The sequence below is a fragment of the Nerophis lumbriciformis genome, linkage group LG29 (genome assembly GCF_033978685.3).
Source record: "Nerophis lumbriciformis linkage group LG29, RoL_Nlum_v2.1, whole genome shotgun sequence".
NCBI lineage: Eukaryota > Metazoa > Chordata > Actinopteri > Syngnathiformes > Syngnathidae > Nerophis > Nerophis lumbriciformis.
The window spans coordinates 18,832,501-18,855,000 of NC_084576.2; the positions used below are offsets into that span (position 1 = coordinate 18,832,501).

Here is a 22,500-nt window from a genome sequence, read left to right on the forward strand (position 1 = left end):
TGCTGCTGTCCGCTTTCTTTTGGAATATGTCATTTATATTTATTACAGTGATTCAAAACAAAAACACTGAATAATACATCTGCTATCTAGAAATTACATTTGTGATGTTTTCTACTGAATTATACCACTGGAAAATAAAATCTGATTTTTATTTTGTGTTTATCAGATTTTCTTTCTTTTTGATTTAATTTGAAAATACCATTGTGCTAATGTCTCAAAGATCCTTTATTCTTGTGAAACGTCAGCTTTACTAGGGATTAAATGAGCATTGTAGTGATGCATTGAGGCAACAGTACAAGTAGGAAAAGCAAAAAAAAGGGCAACCACACAAAGGAAACCAAAAATGACACGGCACAGGAAGTGTTAGCGGCAGGCAGAGCGTGGAATGAGCGAGAGGATCCCATGCACGATCCCTCATGGAGGAGAAGCTTGAATACACGAGCGGTACAGTGCAGTCGGGTAGAGTAACAAAGACAGAGGGCTGGGGGGGAGATGATGGAACTCACCGGTGCAAACAGCTGGATCTAAAACGGTTATCCAGTCAGTGAGTGGTCCCGAGGAACAGAATGAGAAGAGATGTGGACATTAAAAGTGCTGTTTCCAGTACAAAATCTGCAGCGCTTTTTGTTGTTTCGATGAGTCAATGGAGTCATCCAGACAGATTTATGGGGAAACACTCAAGGTCAGTGAGCAGCGAGCCAATAAAGACCACCCGCAACATCTGTTTGGCTGTCTGACCCTTAGTTAAACAATGTTAAGACATATCGAGATGGGGAAATAGGACAGAATTAGGGGGTGTTAGTAGTGGAAATGTTTATTAGCGGGATTGCCTCAGGCTGCTTGGTGTTAGATGGTGAAGAGAAAGCACATGCTGGATTTCAAGTACAATTGAGCCTCTAAAGTCCGACTAAATCGGATTTGTTCAATATAGCCTGAGTAAATCATGCAGTGTGAATTATCTGTTCCTGGGTCAAACTGTCGCCATCATGAAACCTTTCTACACTGTGCTGTTTTGCAGTAGGTCCTTCAAAAACAGCAGAATGCTCATATTCTGGTGTGGGCCTGGTGTGAGCCTGTTGACCAACAGTCAACAGGCTCTTTGACTGTTGCTTTTTACACTAGGTAGGGTTGGATCCCGCTCACATCCCAGGGCCAGGTAATCGATACCAGTACTCAACGGTACCAATTGTGTGGGTTAATAAATGTTAGTTGGAGTTTGTTTTTTTTAAACCAAATTTGGTGGTGTTTAAATCGCAATGTAAAATCGCTAATGCTAATATAGCTTGTCTATGGCAAATCCTATGTAAATAAGCATCAAGCTCGCAACTTTTGGAAGAGTGGAGCCTTTTCTACCAAGGATTCTGGCTTTGTCGGTAGTAAAAATTGCAACATTACTGTAAATGCCAGATTATAACACGGCTACTTTTTTCTTACTCTTTGAACCCTGCAGCTTAAAGGCCTACTGAAACCCACTACTACCGACCACGCAGTCTGATAGTTTATATATCAATGATGAAATCTTAACATTGCAACACATGCCAATACGGCCGGGTTAGCTTACTAAAGTGCAATTTTAAATTTTGCGCGAAATATCCTGCTGAAAACGTCTCGGTATGATGAAGTCAGCGCGTGACGTCACGGATTGTAGAGGACATTTTGGGACAGCATGGTGGCCAGCTATTAAGTCGTCTGTTTTCATCACAAAAATCTGTGTTGGTGAATCTTTTGCAATTTGTTCAATGAACAATGGAGACAGCAAAGAAGAAAGCTGGAGGTGGGAAGCGGTGTATTGCGGCAGGTGTTGTGCAGGATAACGCACCCCCGCCGTAGAATGCACCCCCTGACTGTTTTGCCGGATAAAACAGCCGGTGTTTCATTGTTTACATTCCCGAAAGATGACAGTCAAGCTTTACCATTGGCCTGTGGAGAACTGGGACAACAGAGACTCTTACTAGGAGGACTTTGAGTTGGATACGCAGACACGGTGCCATGAGTAAGAATGCAGCTGTGGCTTCCAAACATTTGATCGCTTGCCCGTACGTGCGTGCCGCTATGTGCATGTCACGTACGTAACTTTGGGGAAATATATGTGCTGTATGAACTTTGGGGAGGTGAACGGTACTTTGGGCTGTGGGATTGAGTGTGTTGTGCAGGTGTTTGAGTTGTATTGGCGGGTTATATGGACGGGAGGGGGGAGGTGTTTGTTATGCGGGATTAATTTGTGGCATATTAAATATAAGCCTGGTTGTGTTGTGGCTAATAGAGTATATATATGTCTTGTGTTTATTTACTGTTTTAGTCATTCCCAGCTGAATATCAGGTCCCACCCGCCTCTCACAGCATCTTCCCTATCTGAATCGCTCCCACTGCTCTAGTCCTTCACTCTCACTTTCCTCATCCACAAATCTTTCATCCTCGCTCAAATTAATGGGGAAATTGTCGCTTTCTTGGTCCGAATCGCTCTCGCTGCTGGTGGCCATGATTGTAAACAATGTGCAGATGTGAGGAGCTCCACAACCTGTGACGTCACGCTACTCGTCTGCTACTTCCGGTGCAGGCAAGGCTTTTTTATCAGCGACCAAAAGTTGCGAACATTATCGTCGATGTTCTCTACTAAATCCTTTCAGCAAAAATATGGCAATATCGCGAAATGATCAAGTATGACACATAGAATGGACCTGCTATCCCCGTTTGAATAAGAACATCGCATTTCAGTAGGCCTTTAAAAGACATCAGGTTATTTATGGATAGTAAAAATAATTTTGTAAAAAAAACATGCAAAACCACTGACTGGAATGCTATTCAGTCTTATAGCCGTCCATAGGGTACTACTCGAATGGATTCTTCATTCATCACTCTCGGCAACGTTTGTAAGTTTTACAATATAACTAAAACGGTTTATACTTACTAAACCGTCCCATGTGTGATGTCTGTAGGAGTGTTTTCATGCATATTTGTACGTGCTATCGTAATGTAACGAAGCTAGGAATCGTTAGCATTAGCAAATATGCCAACACGTTCACAAGTGTCTGTGTTAGTATTACTAACGTACAGTGGCATTTGTTTTGTATTGTTACAGTTTTACAAATTCCTCAGTAAATTCACCAAATCGTCCCTGTGGTGTTATTGAGTCTGTTTAGCTGATTGGAGAGCTCGCTTCCACAGCTAGTGGGTCCATGACGATGACTTCTGTTTTGTTTGATCAACCGTTTTACTGCCATGTTACAGATACCAATTGGAAACAATTAAGGTATGTAAACATTTACAAAATCTTTTTGTGTAAATAATTATATATAAATATATATATATGTGTTTGCGGCTTATAGTGCAGTGCGGCTATTATGAAAAAATATATGTTTCTAACATTTATTGGGTGCGGCTTATATACTCTATAGTCTGTAAAATATGGTACTTGTCAGTTTAAGTACCAGTGTGCATGGTAGATGTGGGCGATATGGCGGAGGAAATGTAGATAGCGCCCCAAAAACTCCTCACTCTCAGCAACTTTTGTAAGTTTTACAATATAACTAAAACTGTTTATACTTACTAAACCGTCCCATGTGCGATGCCTGTAGGAGTGTTTTCATGCATATTTGTATGTGCTATCGTAATGTAATGACATTAGCATTAGCTAATATGCTAACACGTTTACGAGTGTCTGTGTTAGTATTATTAACTTACAATGGGATTCTTTTTGTATTGTTTCAATTTCACAAATTACTTAAACCAGCAGGGTTTAAAATATACAAAAAAATTAACGGCCTACAGTCCTAAATTAACGGTAAGTTCATAAACCGAGGTTCCACTGCACACATTTTCAAACCTTACTAAAAAAGAATAATAAAGAAGGGAAAAGTAATTAACAGTGCTTAGCTTTTTTTTAAATGAGATACTAGGAACAATTTAATTAAATAGTCCCGGTTTAAATGCTCACTAAAATGAAGTTGTGTGTGACGACTGTGGGACTTTAGCGGCTGTACTGCACTCTGAGACAACAAGCATGAGAAAGACTTATGGCTCAATGTTTCTTTGCGATGCAGTAGAGATGTTGTATAGTAAGCCAGCAAGAGAAAGCATGAGGGAGGGAATATGGCTGCAGGTTACAAATGACAGTCAAGAATAACCTGTTAGGCTTACGAAAGTCCACAAATGAGGGACACATGAGAACTTGACGGATGAGGGAGAGAGAAAAAGGGCTGATTGTTTAATTAAACAGTACCTGGTTGTATTTGGCATTAGCCACGTGTTTGGTTTCCATCCTGCCGTACTGTGGAGGCTTGCAGGAGAACTCCACGAAGAGCAGCAGCTGCTCAAAGATGGCCGGGTACATGACCTGCAGGTTCTCCGGGCCCACACAGATGGCCTGCAGCGGGGAAGAACAAACACTGCTGACATCCACCGTGGGATTGCATACTGTAATACATCACTGAGCGCGGCCCACGCGTTGTTTCCGGCATGTAATGTGACACAGATTCAGAAAAATTAAGGGAGTCCACGTCTGCATTTACACTTCTTATTAATGTTGGAATACTGATGGAAATCTTATTAAAACACAACAGGATTAAGGTGTTTAAGTTTTCTGCCTTTTCGAATGTTTCCTCGACTCAACTTGGAAGACTGGGAATCTACATAGAGAATAATCCATCCATTTTCTACCGCTTATTCCCTTTGGGGTCGCGGGGGGAGCTGGAGCCTATCTCAGCTACAATCGGAATTTCACTGTTAAATCGTTAAACACGGTAAATGGAAGTTCTTTTTCATGTAAAATGTGTTTTAAGTTATTGTTTATTTTCTTAATTGGTAGCGAGGGACGGCCTTTTTCCCTATTTTACTCAACTGCAGAGAGTGCCAGGAACCATTAGCATTGATGTGCGATACCACTGATTTTCTTTCCGATCTGATATCATGTAAAATTCAGGCTGGTATCGGCGATATCGAACCGATACCAGTACTTGGTGCAAATATACCTAACAGGGCTACTAAAATTTTAAAAGTTGTTTATTTTCAATACCATATCTATATAAAAAGAACAATAGTAAAATGTACCAAAAAAAGAGAAAAAAATCTGAATGGAATGGAAAAAGCTGCGTATTTTATTAAACATAATACCGTATTTCCTTGAATTAGCGCACCGGCGGTAAATAATTTAAAACCTCTTCTCACTCCGGCGCTTACCAAAGGCATGCGGTAAATTTAGGCATGCGCTTATAAATTTGAGTGTGATGTAAGGATAATCATGACATCGCTTAATGCCGCAATAAATTTTAAAGCACAATGAATCATCCCGGGAGTTCTTTTTGTTTGGGTCTGAAAAGGCAACTATAACGTGACACTCTTTATTTTTTCTCCTCTCTGAGCTGCCACCTTAACATGGTAGAGGAGTTTGCGTGTCCCAATGATCCTAGGAGCTATGTTGTCCGGGGGCTTCTATGCCCCCTGGTAGGGTCTCCCAAGGCAAACTGGTCCTAGGTGAGGGATCAGACAAAGAGCAGCTCGAAGACCTCTATGAAGAACACAAACAAGGAACCCAGATTTCCCTCGCCCGGACGCGGGTCACCGGGGCCCCCCTCTGGAGCCAGGCCCGGAGGTGGGGCACGATGGCGAGCGCCTGGTGGCCGGGCCTGTCCCCATGGGGCCCGGCCGGGCACAGCCCGAAGAGGTAACGTGGGTCCCCCCTCCAATGGGCTCACCACCCATAGCAGGGGCCATAGAGGTCGGGTGCAGTGTGAGCTGGGCGGAAGCCGAAGGCAGGGCACTTGGCGGTCCGATCCTCGGCTACATAAGCTAGCTCTTGGGACGTGGAACGTCACCTCGCTGGGGGGGGAAAGGAGCCTGAGCTAGTGCGTGAGGTGGAGAAGTTCCGGCTAGATATAGTCGGACTCACTTCGACGCACAGCAAGGGCTCTGGAACCAGTTCTCTTGAGAGGGGCTGGACTCTCTTCCACTCTGGCGTTGCCGGCAGTGAGAGGCGACGGGCTGGGGTGGCAATTCTTGTTGCCCCCCGGCTCAAAGCCTGCACGTTGGAGTTCAACCCGGTGGACGAGAGGGTAGCCTCCCTCCGCCTTCGGGTGGGGGGACGGGTCCTGACTGTTGTTTGCGCTTACGCGCCAAACGGCAGCTCAGATTACCCACCCTTTTTGGATTCACTCGAGGGAGTACTGGAGAGTGCTCCCCCGGGTGATTCCCTCGTTCTACTGGGGGACTTCAACGCTCATGTTGGCAACGACAGTGAAACCTGGAGAGGCGTGATTGGGAAGAATGGCCGCCCGGATCTGAATCCGAGTGGTGTTTTGTTATTGGACTTTTGTGCTCGTCACGGATTGTCAATAACAAACACCATGTTCAAACATAAGGGTGTCCATATGTGCACTTGGCACCAGGACACCCTAGGCCGCAGTTCCATGATCGACTTTGTAGTTGTGTCATCGGATTTGCGGTCTCATGTTTTGGACACTCGGGTGAAGAGAGGGGCGGAGCTTTCTACCGATCACCACCTGGTGGTGAGTTGGCTGCGATGGTGGGGGAGGATGCCGGACAGACCTGGCAGGCCCAAACGCATTGTGAGGGTTTGCTGGGAACGCCTGGCAGAGTCTCCTGTCAGAGAGAGTTTCAATTCCCACCTCCGGAAGAACTTTGAACATGTCACGAGGGAGGCACTAGACATTGAGTCCGAGTGGACGATGTTCCGTGCCTCTATTGTCGAGGCGGCCGATTGGAGCTGTGGCCGCAAGGTGGTTGGTGCCTGTCGTGGCGGTAATCCTAGAACCCGCTGGTGGACACCAGCGGTAAGGGATGCCATCAAGCTGAAGAAAGAGTCCTATCGGGCTCTTTTGGCTCATAGGACTCCGGAGGCAGCAGACAGGTACCGACAGGCCAAGCGATGTGCGGCTTCGGCGGTCGCAGAGGCAAAAACTCGGACATGGGAGGGGTTCGGGGAAGCCATGGAAAACGACTTCCGGACGGCTTCGAAGCAATTCTGGACCACCATCCGCCGCCTCAGGAAGGGGAAGCAGTGCAATGTCAACACCGTGTATGGTGAGGATGGTGTTCTGCTGACCTCGACTGCGGATGTTGTGGATCGGTGGAGGGAATACTTCGAAGACCCCCTCAATCCTACCAGCACGTCTTCCTATGAGGAAGCAGGGCCTGGGGAATCTGTGGTGGACTCTCCTATTTCTGGGGCTGAGGTTGCCGAGGTAGTTAAAAAGCTCCTCGGTGGCAAGGCCCCGGGGGTGGATGAGATCCGCCCGGAGTTCCTTAAGGCTCTGGATGTTGTGGGGCTGTCTTGGTTGACAAGACTCTGCAACATCGCGTGGACATCGGGGGCGGTACCTCTGGATTGGCAGACCGGGGTGGTGGTTCCTCTCTTTAAGAAGGGGAACCGGAGGGTGTGTTCTAACTATCGTGGGATCACACTCCTCAGCCTTCCCGGTAAGGTCTATTCAGGTGTACTGGAGAGGAGGCTACGCCGGATAGTCGAACCTCGGATTCAGGAGGAACAGTGTGGTTTTCGTCCTGGTCGTGGAACTGTGGACCAGCTCTATACTCTCGGCAGGGTCCTTGAGGGTGCATGGGAGTTTGCTCAACCAGTCTACATGTGCTTTGTGGACTTGGAGAAGGCATTCGACCGTGTACCCCGGGAAGTCCTGTGGGGAGTGCTCAGAGAGTATGGGGTAACGGACTGTCTTATTGTGGCGGTTCGCTCCCTGTATAATCAGTGTCAGAGCTTGGTCCGCATTGCCGGCAGTAAGTCGGACCGGTTTCCAGTGAGGGTTGGACTCTGCCAGGGCTGCCCTTTGTCACCGATTCTGTTCATAACCTTTATGGACAGAATTTCTAGGCGCAGTCAAGGCGTTGAGGGGATCTGGTTTGGTGGCTGCAGGATTAGGTCTCTGCTTTTTGCAGATGATGTGGTCCTGATGGCTTCATCTGGCCAAGATCTTCAGCTCTCACTGGATCGGTTCGCAGCCGAGTGTGAAGCGACTGGGATGGGAATCAGCACCTCCAAATCTGAGTCCATGGTTCTCGCCCGGAAAAGGGTGGAGTGCCATCTCCGGGTTGGGGAGGAGATCTTGCCCCAAGTGGAGGAGTTCAAGTACCTCGGAGTCTTGTTCACGAGTGAGGGAAGAGTGGATCGTGAGATTGACAGGCGGATCGGTGCGGCGTCTTCAGTAATGCGGACACTGTATGGATCCGTTGTGGTGAAGAAGGAGCTGAGCCGGAAGGCAAAGCTCTCGATTTACTGGTCGATCTACGTTCCCATCCTCACCTATGGTCATGAGCTTTCGGTCATGACCGAAAGGACAAGATCACGGGTACAAGCGGCCGGGTGGCGGGGCTCTCCCTTAGAGATAGGGTGAGAAGCTCTGTCATTCGGGGGGAGCTCAAAGTAAAGCCGCTGCTCCTCCACATCGAGAGGAGCCAGATGAGGTGGTTCGGGCATCTGGTCAGGATGCCACCCGAACGCCTCCCTCGGGAGGTGTTTCGGGCACGTCCGACCGGTAGGAGGCCACGGGGAAGACCCAGGACACGTTGGGAAGACTATGTCTCCCGGCTGGCCTGGGAACGCCTCGGGATCCCCCGGGAGGAGCTGGACAAAGTGGCTGGGGAGAGGGAAGTCTGGGCTTCCCTGCTTAAGCTGCTGCCCCCGCGACCCGACCTCGGATAAGCGGAAGAAGATGGATGGATGGATAGACTCTTTATTTTTACAAGGAGTCATTCAACAATTACCGTATTTTTCGGACTATAAGTCGCAGTTTATTTCATAGTTTGGCCGGGCTCCAGTGCGATTTATATATGTTTTTTTCCTTCTTTATTATGCATTTTCGGCAGGTGCGACTTATACTCCGGTGCGACTTATACTCCGAAAAATACGGTATGTACACATTTTTCGTACGTGTCACTCGTTTTGTACTGTATACCAGTGCAAAAAATACACTGAACGAACATTTGCAATACCGCGAACTGCCGGGTAATGCTAAAAACGTAGTAGGTACGTGACTTACCCGGCGGTAATTCTAGGCATGCGCTAATTATTTTGCGAAACGAGTTTCACCCTGCGGTAAATCGAGGCATGTGCATACTATATACCCAGCGGCAATTCAAGGAAATACGGTAATATAACTGACACCAAAAACACTAAGTTTTGTCTTTAAATATATATAATATCCGTCTTTAGCGCCCTGCGATGAAGTGGCGACTTGTCCAGAGTGTACACTGCCTTCCGCCCGCATGCAGCTTAGATAGGATAAAGCAACCACCCGTGACCCCGAAAGAGACAAGCGGTAGAAAATGGATGGATGGATCCATCTTTAGCTTCGTTTTTTTTTTTTTTTTATAAAAAAAATAGTAATATGGCCCGTGACTTTTGCAGTATGCGGCCCTGGGTGGAAACATTTTAGACACCCCTGATCTAAAATATTAGAAGCTCTCAAAATAAAAATGAAATATACTTACAATATAAACAGAGTTTTAAGTTGGTTAGTTCATTTTAAAAAAACAATATATATCCATCCATCCATTTTCTAGCGCTTGTCCCTTTTGCGGGGGGTGCTGGAGCCTATCTCAGCTGCAAACGGGCGGAAGGCGGGTACACCCTGGACAAGTCGCCAGCTCATCACAGGGCCTACGCATATTAACTTATTAATAAATTAGAAAAATATTAGAAGCTCTCAAAATAAAAATAAAATATATTTTAAAATATAAACAAAGTTTAGTTAGTTGGTTAAGTAAAAAAAACAAAAAAAACTCACTTGTGAATTAATTTGAAAAATTACAACAACCATGGTAAATGGGTCGTACTTGTATGGCGCTTTTCTACCTTTTTTTAAGGAACTCAAAGCGCTTTGACACTATTTTCCACATTCACCCATTCACACACACACATTCACACACTGATGGCGGGAGCTGCCATGCACGGCGCTAACCAGTCCCATCAGGAGCAAGGGTGAAGTGTCTTGCTCAAGGACACAACGGACATGACTAGGATGGTAGAAGGCGGGGATTGAACCAGTAACCCTCAGATTGCTGGCACGGCCACTCTCCCAACTTCGCCACGCCGTCCCCATGATAAACACTGTTAAATGTGTAACTGAACATTAATGGGTTATGCAGTTAATCATATCAGTTTTTTTCTATTCTTACATTGGGAAAAAAACAACAGTAAAAAGGTAAGAAAAAGAGCAAAACAATCGGTATCTAATGAGAAAAATCTGAAATGTTCCAACTAATAATTAATAATATACTTTGTCAACTTATGACCTATAATACAAAACTGACACAATATCTGTTTTTAGCATTTTTTCTAATAAAAAAATAGCAATGTGGTCCCCAGAAATGTGACTTTTTCAGTGAGCGTCCCTTGGTAGAAAAAAGTTTGGACACCCCTGAACTAAAGTATCAAAAGTATCGATATTTTCATTTAAGAATTGAAATTAGAGCATAAAAATCTGATATCGGCGGTATCGATATTTCAGATTTGAGCCGCACATCACACTATCCATTAAGCCAGGGGTGTTCGTGTGCACGCCTGCGTACGCGTTTACGAGACCCAGTGAGTATCGCCGTAAACACCAATCATTTTATTCGGGCCGGTAGAAAAATGTATTACTTAAAATTTGTTCTTGTGAAAATTATAGACAATTGTCAAACATGTGTTCTGTTAGAGCACTAATGGTTACATAAGCTCGCCGGTGGTGTTCTTGTTAGATTTTGTGCTTTGAAAAATGTTGCTGTGAGGAGGTTGCAAATAAATATAAATATAATAAAAATGAATGAAATAAATACAAGAGGTGTTTTTCATTTCACCTTCTGCAGAACATCAAGAGAAGTGAGCACGGCTTCCTGCAGGCTGGTGAGCACGGCCTCAGTGTAGGAGGGCAGGATGAAGGGGGAGGCATCGCTGCTGATGGGCACCGACACGGCACCGTGGAGGATGACCCCCAGCTTCTTCAGGTCTTCCATGCTGAAGTTGCCCTTAATGTGCTGGTACAGAGCCGGGAAAATTTGGATCAACGCCGTAAGGAACGGCTGGCTGGGGATGAAGGAGAGCTTCTCCGTCTGGCCACTGGGCGGCCTCGTGCTGTCCGTTCCCGTGCGGTACCACGTGTTCCACGCCGACCACCATAAGGCCAGGTCCTCTAAGGCCGACTCTTCCCCTGGCGGAGGGGCCTGCAGCTCGGCGCCGTTGTACCGCGTCAGCCTTTCCACGAGCGAGTCAGAGCGCACGAGAGGTCTGCCGGGACCGGACGCTGAGAGGGGATCGATAAGGACCGGGGGGACCCCTATAGCAGCAAGGGCGTCTCCTGCTCTGTCAGAGTCTTTCACGGGTGTCACGATCTGAAGGATCTCCTGAAAGCTCTTAAGGGCGGCCAGGGAGACTTCGTTGTTCTTGCTGAGCGCCGCCGACTGGATGTGGTTGAGGAGAACCTCCCAGGCCTCGAAGAAATCCCCTAGGGTAACAAGGACACACGTCACATCCATATATACATATATGTATATATACATCTCTCTCTCTTTCTATGTATGTATGTGTATATGTGTATATATATATATATATATATATATATATATATATATATATATATATATATATATATATATATATTAGGGGTGGGCAAGTTAATGCGTTAATTTCGAGTTAACGCATCAATCTATTAACGCCGACAATTTTTTTATCGCACGTTATTGCGTTTGTTTTTTTACATGCTTTTATTTTGTTAACGCCTATTGCTGGCTCCTGCGGAAAAGGAAGGAGAACGCGGAAAAAAACAAAACAAGCAGGGAGAAGAAGGGTAACTCAACAGAACTTTTACATGGTCATTTTCATTATAAAGTACTTCCAGGCGGCAGATTTGACAGAAGCAAAGTGGTTTGTAGCCACTGCCAAGCTGAATTTTCTTATCACAGGAGTACTTCCAGTCTAAAATATCACCTTAACGCGAAGCACACTGTTGATGCGAGCAAACCATTCAACAAAGCAGAAAGTGGAGCGAGGCTGCGGCAGACTACGTTAAATGCAGCGTGCGGGAGAAGTATAGCTAAACGAGAGCAAGAGAAGCTAACAAATGCCATAGCAAAGTGGATAGTTACAGACTGTAGGCCCATTAGTGTTGTGGAAGACGCCGGCACGTATGAGCCGCCATCAAGACGCACCATCGCACCAAGAATACAGCAGTTGTATGAAAGGAGAGGACTGTAAAAGTGACAACTTTACAACGTGCAGCTGTAGTTGCTCTCAGTGGGGACTACTGGACATCAATCGGTAAGCATAATTACCTCGGAGTTACAGTGCATTATATTGATGAAAAGTGGGTGCTGCCTTCACATGTTCTGTCTATAATGAAAACAGAGGAGAGGCATTATGGAAAAGAAAATTAGAGGAAAATGTTTCTGCTTTTACCTTAGAAATTGCCTGTTTTGATGTTATGATTGTGGCTCAGGGATTTATATGTAGATTATATTTATTTTCCATAACAAACAGGATAACTTAAATACCCTGGCAGTGGCAATAAACTTGAATGTTTGTATTGACATTTTTTGAGTTGATTTTCATAAAATATGCTATTTAACTGCTACTGTTTAACAAGTACTGATTTGAATTGTGTTTGCACAACAAATGTTTGGCACTTTTGTTCATATGGGAAAATATTCCAATAAAGGTGCACTACACACTACTTTTGAATTCAATATTGGGTTTTGCGTATACAATGCAGTTAATCGTGATTAATCGGAGAAATTGTGCGATTAATTATGATTACAATTTTTAATCGTTGCCCAGCCCTAATATATATATATATATATATATATATACACATATGTGAATGTATATATATACACATATGTACACATGTATGTAAATGAGTGTGTATATACACATACACATCTATATATACATACAGTACATATACATACAAGCATACATACATGCATATATACATATACACATATATACATATATACATACAGTTTTTTTACATTCGGACTCTTCCCCTGGCGGAGGGGCCTGCAGCTCGGGGCTTCCCTGCCCCTGACCAAATTTTTTTAGCCCAATGCCGACCCCAAGTCAAAAAGTTTGGACACCCCTGGTGTAGTAGGTTGCCCCTGACTCACCTAACTGTTGGAGGAAGTACTGCCTTGTGTTAAAAATGCGCGCCACCCCAGCAAGAGTCAGCACCCACGTCTCTGCCCACTGTTTCTCCGCTGTGTCACGCGAGTGGTGTATGAGGATGTTGCCACCGCCGGACTCGATCTTCTCTTTGTCTGCCGTGGTGGACGACTTGCGCACGCAGTCCAGCAAGTGGAACAACACCTGGTGGGAACAGGGAGGTAAAGCATTGAGCCCATAAATTAAACTATTTTCTTGTGTGAAAATGACATAATTGTTGGACGCTACCTTCCAGACCACAATGTGCCATGTTGGCTGCTGTAGCAGGGTCCCATGCGCTGCGATGGTGGAAAACAACGTCTGCCCGGCGCTTTTTCGCACAGCGGGCCTTGGATCCACGCACAGCTCGCCCAGCTTGGCGTAGAGGCATAGCCACAGGCAGTCGAAGGGAGGGGCAGGGTGGAAGGGTCTGTTCAGGGTCTCTCCTCTTTCCCGGGCCTGCTTGACCTGAGCCTTTTCATCCCTCTCCAACTCCTTTGTGATGGTTTCACCTCTTTGAAAGAAGTAGTCCGAAATGTTCCACTGTGCGGGGAAAATATGGATTGCTAGGTGTATGTCAAGACTTTTGTCCATTAGTGCACACCTGTCACTTTTAAGCGCAAATAAATATGATGTTAATACTGTTCTGTCATCTATACAATGTCAGTGGTGCAATTAAAGGTCTCCTATTATGCAAAAAATGACTTTATAAGTGTCCCTAGAGCCAGTTTGTGAGCACTAAACCTGAGAAAAAGCAGAGGTGTACAAATGTCTTCCACTTCTTGGGCCATTTTGATATTTTTCATTTTGAAACCCAATACAATATATACCATTGGATTATTTTTTTTACTGTTAAGGCTCTCAAGTTTGGTCCCAGGCACCCAGAAGGGTCTCAATCATAGAAATGTGAAAAATAAATCGCATATAATTTTTTTTGTCAACGCTTAAATCTCTAGATCAACTTACGATCTATCTGTCGCTATAAAGTTTTATTTATTTTTTTAGTTTTAAAAATAAGTCATACATTTTTTTAAATGTTTGTACTTTCAACACTTAAATCTCTCGATCAACTTCGGGTCTATATGTCGATTATAAGTTTTTTTTAGTTCTTTTTAATGTTTTCTTTTATTTGTTTTTGCCCTTTTTGTCTGGAAAAACCTATTTTTTATGGCAATCACAAAATATGCAAGCTTTTCACCAAAAATATGTCAGAGTGGAATATTTGTGAATTAATTGGACCCTTCAATAGGTCAATTATTCAAAACATACATATACATTCACTGTACAAACATACATATACACATACTGTACATATCCATTCACTGTACAAACACAGATATACATTCTGTACATATACAAGTACATATGCATACATACACTCATGCACATAATCACGTTTCATCAAACATATATTAACGATGTTGCCCTAGGGTAAACTGGGTATAACACATGGCACACTGACAAAGCTTAACCTATTGTTACCATAACAATCTCCAAGGTTAATGTAGGTTGCTTCTCTTTCTTCCCCTCCATTTTTCTGCATTCTTTCGTATCTCAAGTTATCATTACGTATATGTATTGTTGCATTTGAACAACTGTATTGTTGATAATACAGGTAAATTATTGTTATTGTTCATTATCAATAGTGCTATTTCTATTGGTATTTGTATTGATCCATTTGTAGTGTAATAATGCTCATTGTCATTTCTGTATTATTTTTTATTTTCGCTCACTACTTATTTGCTATCACATTTACCACCATATTTGTACATGTCGTATTTGCTGATGTTGCTCTATTGTTGTTGTTGTTGTTGTGTTTGCGGTTGTTGTTTTTGTCTCTCTGTCTAATTCCCCTCTTGTCCCCACAATTTCCCCCTCTGTCTTCTTTTTTTTCTCTTTCTATCCCCTCTTGCTCCGGCCCGGCTGCACCAAATGATAATATAAATACATTTGATAAAGTCAAATACAAATAAGGCAACAAGAGAAGTATCCTACACTTCTCTTTTGTAAAGTAAATCTGAACAGCCGATATGGGCATCTACATCAACGATATGATTTGCCTGAGAAGCTGGACAGGACAAAAAAATAATAATAATTCAAAACATTGATTTTGCTTCATTATTATTTTTCGAGCAATGACAATTTTAAAGAAACAAAAATGCCTGCATGACAGCTTTGTTAGTAAATATTGCAGCTTTTTCTTGTTATATTTCACCTGTACGCTCTTTTATTATGCTTTTTTAGGTAATAGTATTTTTAGAACGTGACGGGTGCTGTTAAAAAAATTAACTGCAGGACGCAACTGGCCCTCGAGCCACACATTCCACACCTCTGATTTAAATCCTCTCCTTCACTTGTTCTACTTTTGAGAGAAACCTTTTTGATGTGTGACAACATCCTTCTTAATAGACATGATACCACCTCTGACCTGCCTCTCGCTACATGGGCCCTCCTCTTGTATACATCCACTACTCGAAGAAAAAAAAAGAGGCTTCGCTACACCTCTTAAAATAAATCTCTGCCAACAATCTGCCAGTCAGCTACAGACGTGGGAGCTGATGTAGATGTAAAACCATGACTGTGATGTTCGCACTGGAGCTAGACTGGTGTCGCCAACTCCTGAATGTTACATTGTTAAATGCAATGTACGGCGTCGGTTTCCTTTTCAAAAAAATACAGTAATATTTAAGTTACAGGGACAAATATGGGTGTGTACCAAAAGGCCGATAGAGGTGAGGCTGATGTTGAGCTCCTGGTTCTGTAGCCCGAAACTTCCGGCTACATCCACTACGATCTGGAGGCACGTGCAAGGCATGGTGGGTAGGAAGTCGGTCACCACCAACTGCAGGCACTGGAAAGCTGTTCGGATCAATGATTCACTGACGGGGAGCACAGATCCAGATGCGGTTCAGGTTCACATTTGTCAAGACGCTCCTCACAAAGAATGAGTATAGTCATAGTATAATTAGAGCCCTTGTTATTTTAGCTGTCTAATTGAGGTTTATTTGTCCAAGGGGATGACGCTGGCTCATTACCCTTGATCATTGCGAATGGCTCCAATGACACCCAAGACGAGGGGCCAGCCGGGGCCCAGGCTGTCCCCCTGGCTCTGGAGGATCTGCAGAACACTCTCCAGCTGCTTCTGCCGGATGTCTGCATGCAGCACATTGGACAACTCCTTCAGGGGGTTTAGCAGCAGAAGCTGCAGCCGCTGAAAGAAAGACAGCAATTCGCTTAGTTTTTCTGACATTTTTTAATAATACTGCAATATTTAGTGTAACTCTACCCTGAGACTAGATAAGTCAGACTGACTTGAAATTTCTTACACAGCTTAATGCTGCTTTTCCAAAACAATTCTGTGTAATTTCAATGTATTTATCTGGACGACCACAACATTTTGGTGCACACATTTAGGGGATTGATAAGCACATGCCTGTAAAAACAAAAACTTAGCTGGGTCACAAGGACGACTTCGTAATTGTCCATAAGTCATTGATAGGGATGGGTACTGTCACGCCAAATTTCTTCCCCCTACAAAAACCTTCCCCCCCCATTTATTTCCGGGGTCATTTCCTCCTGGGGCGGTATAGCTCGGTTGGTAGAGCAGCCGTGCCAGCAACTTCAGGGTTGCAGGTTCGATCCCCGCTTCCGCCATCCTAGTCACTGCCGCTGTGTCCTTGGGCAAGACACTTTACCCACCTGCTCCCAGTGCCACCCACACTGGTTTAAAAAAAAAAATGTAACTTAGATATTGGGTTTCACTATGTAAAGCGCTTTGAGTCACTTGAGAAAAGCGCTATATAAATATAATTCACTTCACTTCACTTCACTTCTTACGTCATTTCTTCTTACTTACGTCATTTCCTCTTACGTCATTGACAGCGATCGATAGCATCCAAATCTCCTGAAAATGGTGGTGTCACTGAATGACATTTGTCTTTATCTTTCCCAGGGGACTTATGTCAAACACCAGCAGGCTTCGAAAAATTCCAGGCGGAGTGTTAGGGAAAATTTCAGGCGGAGTGTTAGGGTCGCTGCTGGGAACTTCTGTCTTCGTGGTAATGTGCAAAAAATATTAATTAATATATAATACTGTTAAATGTCTGTACTTAAAAATATATTTAAAAAAAACAAAAAAACAAGTATCCTTCCAGCGACGGGCAGTCAAAGTCGAAGTGTTATCGATCGCTGTCAATGACGTAAGAGGAAATTACGAAGGGGGAAGAAATTTGGCGTGACAGTACCGAATTCGGTACTTTTATAGGCACCGACCGAATTCCGTTGGTACTACCAGGTATCGATTCACATAAAATCAAACACTGCCATATTCCGATACCTTTATTGCACGTGACGTCACATTCGGTTGCAGACTAAACAGCAGCTCACGTAAACAATCAATCAAGCAGCATTTAGGGCGGACTCAGCCAAACTCTCTCGAAGTAACTTTGCAGTTTTCAACACCAACAAAGCAAGTATGCTTGGTAGAAAACGCTAAAGCCTTAAGTAAGTCTCCACTCTCCCAAAATGCGCTAGCCTGATGCTAATTTACATTCGATTTGCCATAGACAAGCTACAATTAGCGTTAGCAATTTTACATGGCGATTTCAACACCTCAACATTTAGTAATGAAAACGACAACTAAGATGAACGTTACAATCAAACAGCTGGTGTGTAATAAGCACAATACTTACAATATAAACACTTTGTAGGGCGCAACATAACAAATTCAGCTACTTCCTAGTGAAAAAACATACCATGGATAGCCTATACAGTTCTGCCATCTAAAATCGTGGAAGTGCAACTACATTGCTAATATGACTAACGGTATATGAAAACAAGATATTGTACAACAACTGGACAGCACAATTATCATAACCAGCTCATTTTAAAATGTTATACAAACAAATTAAATTGTCAAACAATTAACATATTAACACTAGGGCTGCAACTAACGATTAATTTGATAATCGATTAATCTGTCAATTATTACTTCGATTAATAATCGGATAAACGAGACAAACTACTTTTCTATCCTTTCCAGTATTTTTGGGGGGAAAAAACAGCATACTGGCACCATACTTATTTTGATTATTGTTTCTCAGCTGTTTGTACATGTTGCAGTTTATAAATAAAGGTTTATAAAAAAATTTAAAAAAAATTAAATTTAAAAAATTTTAAATAAAATTGCCTCTGCGCATAGCATAGATCCAACGAATCGATGACTAAATTAATTGCCAACTATTTTTATAATCAATTTTAATCAATTAGTTGTTGCAGCCCTAATTAACACACACAACAGTACCAAAAATTGGCACAGTTGAGTACCTGTATTGATTCCCGGTTACCGGGAATTGGTACCGAGTCGGTTCAAATGTGAACAGTACCCATCCCTAGTCATTGACCATTTGTTTAATGGTTATAAAACTTTAATACATGTATGCTAGCATGACTTCAAAAGTATTTTGACCACAACCTGTAGGAAGCGCCACAATTGTCATTTAGCCCATAGAGTGTCCTACATTCGCACACAGTGGAATGGAACAAATATTATTAAGGATTTTGCCTTTATGGACGCGGAGGGTCAAATGATACAATTAGACTTTGGACAACAGACTTTGACTTCTTGAGCAACGCAAAAGGTTTAGTTAGCTACCTGATTTTGGCCGAGCGGCGGCTCGTGCTTGTAGTCCAGGCCGGCTTTGATGAGAGCCGTCAGCGCCTCAGCCCCCCACTCTCTCATCCTGGAGTTCGGGTGCTGGCAGACCTGCAGGACACACACCACACATACGCACAAATGCAAACACAAAGCACGGAGAGTGGGGAAAAGGAAATGTTTGTAGAAGTTTGTGCGCCCTTCGTCTCTGCACGCATGCGTGTGTGGAGTAAATGTATGAAATAAAACAGGACTCCAGGTGACGACATACAAGGATGCGTTGCGACGTACAAGTGTAATCACGTGTTTGCAGAGACACACATGGAGATTCCAAGCTGAGCAGAAGAATCATGCCACTTCCAAATACTATTATTGTTAGTATCTTTCAAAACATGAAAAAAATATAAAACTCTCTGCTGCCTAAAATTGCCACCTAGTGATGGGTCAAACGATGCTAAAGAATCAACATATTATAAAACAGTGACACTCGACGTGTGACAATTTATGAAAAAAAAAAAACGTGTGACGGATACAACTGCTGTTTTGCATCAAAATGTGTTTATCATGAAGCGCTTCTTTTGGCTCACTAGTGACGGCTTGCGCCAAAAGAAGTGGTGTGCCGCATTTGATAACGGTATTCATCACCATCATCAATCTGTATACAGCTGAGAAAAGGGAAAAAAGACTAAATGTGAGATCATATAGGTCTTATAGTGCTACATAATATTTTCCTGTTTACTGTTTGGTTCATTGATCAGCGCTCAGTTTCATATTGCTCTCTGCACAGCTATTCGTTTGAAAAAGTATATAAATCACAGTATATTTGGTATTACATTGGAACCCCAATTTACGAACTTTGAGATGACGCCAAATATGCGAACCATGTCTCTGTAAACCAACGTTTCATTCGTTCATTTTGTGTCCCGCTGGCAGACATTTTGTGCTTGCTCGTATTGAAGAGAATGAGAAAGCTGGCTCGTACCACAGCAAGTTTTTAATTAAGATGACAACAGACTTTTCTGTAAAAAGATACTAAAGCGGACTTAAATCACAGCAGAGGCTTCGTCTTCTCTCCCTCTGTCTGCTTGTTTCTCTCCTCTTGTAAGCCCTCAGGCCTGGTGGTGATTTACACTCAGTGGATTTTACTTTTTATAATGTTTATTGTAGTAGCAACATGGTTGTTAAAGTTAGGGATTTTTGTGATTTCTGATCGTTTGTGAGGGGACCAAAGGGACTTCTGTGCATGTGTTTGCAGAGCAGCGCATACAGGATAGTTTAGCTTGTCGTTGTTGTTATGGCTAATGGATAAAAGAGAAAGTTGTTATGTTTGTTTGAGATACAGTGTTGTATAGCACTGTATATTGTGTTCAAAGCTTTACTAAAATATGGACATTTGTCAATGCTGGAGCCAATTATTCATAGTTACACTGTATCTTATGGAGATATTGGCTTTCGATTTACTAACCACATTCAAGAACCAATTAACCCCGTAAATCTGTAACCTTATTTGCGGGTCAAATGTAGTGACTTTTTAACCCAGCACATGGTGCCATTATAAAACACCAACACAGGATCAGCGCAGCATCAATACACTCACTGAGGTTTCTTTTACCCATCACTACAGGGTTTCTGTAGGTATCAGCCAATCTGATTTAATACTTTTGAATGCCTTTTTAATGTCCTACTGCAGATAGTTATTACAACTGTCTGTATAGGAAAAATTGTAAACTTTTGACAATGGTTATCTTGAATAGTTGAAAAGTTTACAGTGACTGTTACTCTCTCGTGAATTAGAATTGGCTCACAAGACAATGATTCATCTGAGAATTTACTTTTATTTACCTGTTTTTCTGTAGTGGTAGCAGCAGCTGCCAGTTGTAGTGGCGTCAGCAGAAGTTGCTTTGTTGGTCACGCCAAAAAAATGTGGCAGCGTTAACTGCCTGCCTTTAATCACTGACTTGTGATTACCGTAGCTAACAGCATGTGTGATTTCACCGCATTATTTTTTTTTAATGCCTCTGGACATCGAGTTCAATGCTTTTTAATAACATTTGAGGCCTTAAGTTTCGCAAAATTAATTTGAACAATTTTAATGTTTTTTAATGACCCGCGGAAACACTGCACTAGCGTCACCTAAAGCTTTGTAGTAGTTTACATTTAAAGATATGCCTTAATATAGAACAATTTGTGGAAAGCTTGGAGTGGACGGATGATTTTCTTATACACTAGAATAAGTATTCTTGTACTTAATTTGATGACCTTTGTAAGTGTGGATATGACTTGGACTCTTTTTTGTCACTTAAAACACAATTGGAAAATTCTTGAAGCATTAGGACTCTCCATGCATATACAGATTATTTTGGCTTCTTCATTTCTGCATGATTAATAACTAACAATTTAATTTCACACTTTGTGGCACTGTAGAGAAAAATGGCCCATGTCAAGGGTGTCCAAAGAGTGGGCTGGCGGCCATTTAGAGCCCGTGGTTTTTTTTTTTTTATTAGCCCACGGCTCATTGTTAGAGTAAAGTTAAACATACAATTAAACAAAGAGCAAGGATTGGGAAAAAATTGCAATGTAAAGTGAAATGGCTACAATCTGGACACTTATAACTAATAAACAATGTCTTTAAGTGTGACATTATATTTAGCTCGTAAATGCGTTTTTAAACAGTTGTGCAAATCCCTATTTTATTATGTGGCCCTTGGTGGAAAAAGTTTGGACAGCTCTTGTGTGCATGAAACCCACAGACAAAAGAGCAGAACAGATGCAGCAGCAGATCCTGCTTCTGCGGCCAATCAAAACCTCCTGTTGCCAACATGAAAGTGAATAGACTGCCAGCTTAAACACTGATGGAGGAAGACATCATGACACAGCAGCCTCTTAACTCTACCATGTTGAAAGGGAGAAGGGAAAAGACAAAGAATAGGAGAAACAAATTGGAAGGATAAAGTATCGTTGCTTACCTTCTGCGAAACAGACAGGAATGCAACAGAAGAGGGGGAGATAGAGAAAGAAAAATGTGAAGAAAACCTTCAAACATACATTTTTTTTTCTACAAAAGAGAGAATGCCCTTCCGGGTGTGAGTGTTCAGCACAACAGGTTATAATGCTCGAATGTTTCACTCGACAATTGTAAGCAGGAATGGTGGAGGTTACCTCCAGTAGGTGTCCAGTCAGAGGTCTCCATAGGATCTCTATACGATCCATGTTGACCAGGCCCGTCTCCAGCAGTTTGGCCACGGCGAACAGAGACGGTTCCTGGAGACAACACATTTTAAAAGTGGATACCTTCCATTTCAGACACAGTCAAACATAAATGAAGCAATGATACAGAAAATTAATTGCGATACAGCATGAAACTGCCTCTGACCAACCTCAAGTTTGATGAGGCCCACCACTTCAGGCTTCGCTGCACATTTTAAAATGTTGCCTGGAGCTCCATCAACTATCCCGTCAGTCAGCTTTGGGAGCTTTCAGTTTAATCTTTTTTTTTTTTCTCAGCAAATAATAACTTAACATGGTGTCGCTGTTCAAATGTGAGTGCAATGTTAGCAAGTAAGGTTTGGGGGCCAGATGTAGCCCGCCACATCATTTAAGAAAGCCTTGAAATAACATTTGTCAATAAACGACTTCATCTTTCTAACTAAGAAAGAAAAAAATGCATGTATTGCAAGCAATTGCATATTTTTTAAAGTTAAAT

General features: G+C 42.9%; 1 protein-coding gene across 4 annotated transcripts in view; it reads right to left on the reverse strand.

The window, feature by feature from the left end:
• mon2 (MON2 homolog, regulator of endosome-to-Golgi trafficking) overlaps positions 1 to 22,500 on the reverse strand; it is a 90,565-nt gene that overhangs the window by 17,361 nt on the left and 50,704 nt on the right. For 3 of the 4 annotated variants that reach the window (XM_061924865.1, XM_061924864.1, XM_061924867.1), the window contains exons 20-28: positions 21,957 to 22,058; positions 18,798 to 18,908; positions 16,180 to 16,355; positions 15,861 to 16,023; positions 13,394 to 13,687; positions 13,111 to 13,309; positions 10,807 to 11,450; positions 4,220 to 4,363; positions 507 to 524 (exon numbers count right to left, since the gene is read on the reverse strand). In XM_061924865.1, coding sequence (XP_061780849.1) covers positions 507 to 524; positions 4,220 to 4,363; positions 10,807 to 11,450; positions 13,111 to 13,309; positions 13,394 to 13,687; positions 15,861 to 16,023; positions 16,180 to 16,355; positions 18,798 to 18,908; positions 21,957 to 22,058 — 1,851 coding nt within the window. The remainder of the gene's footprint in view (positions 1 to 506; positions 525 to 4,219; positions 4,364 to 10,806; positions 11,451 to 13,110; positions 13,310 to 13,393; positions 13,688 to 15,860; positions 16,024 to 16,179; positions 16,356 to 18,797; positions 18,909 to 21,956; positions 22,059 to 22,500) is intronic. The other variant, XM_061924866.1, reaches the window with a different exon arrangement.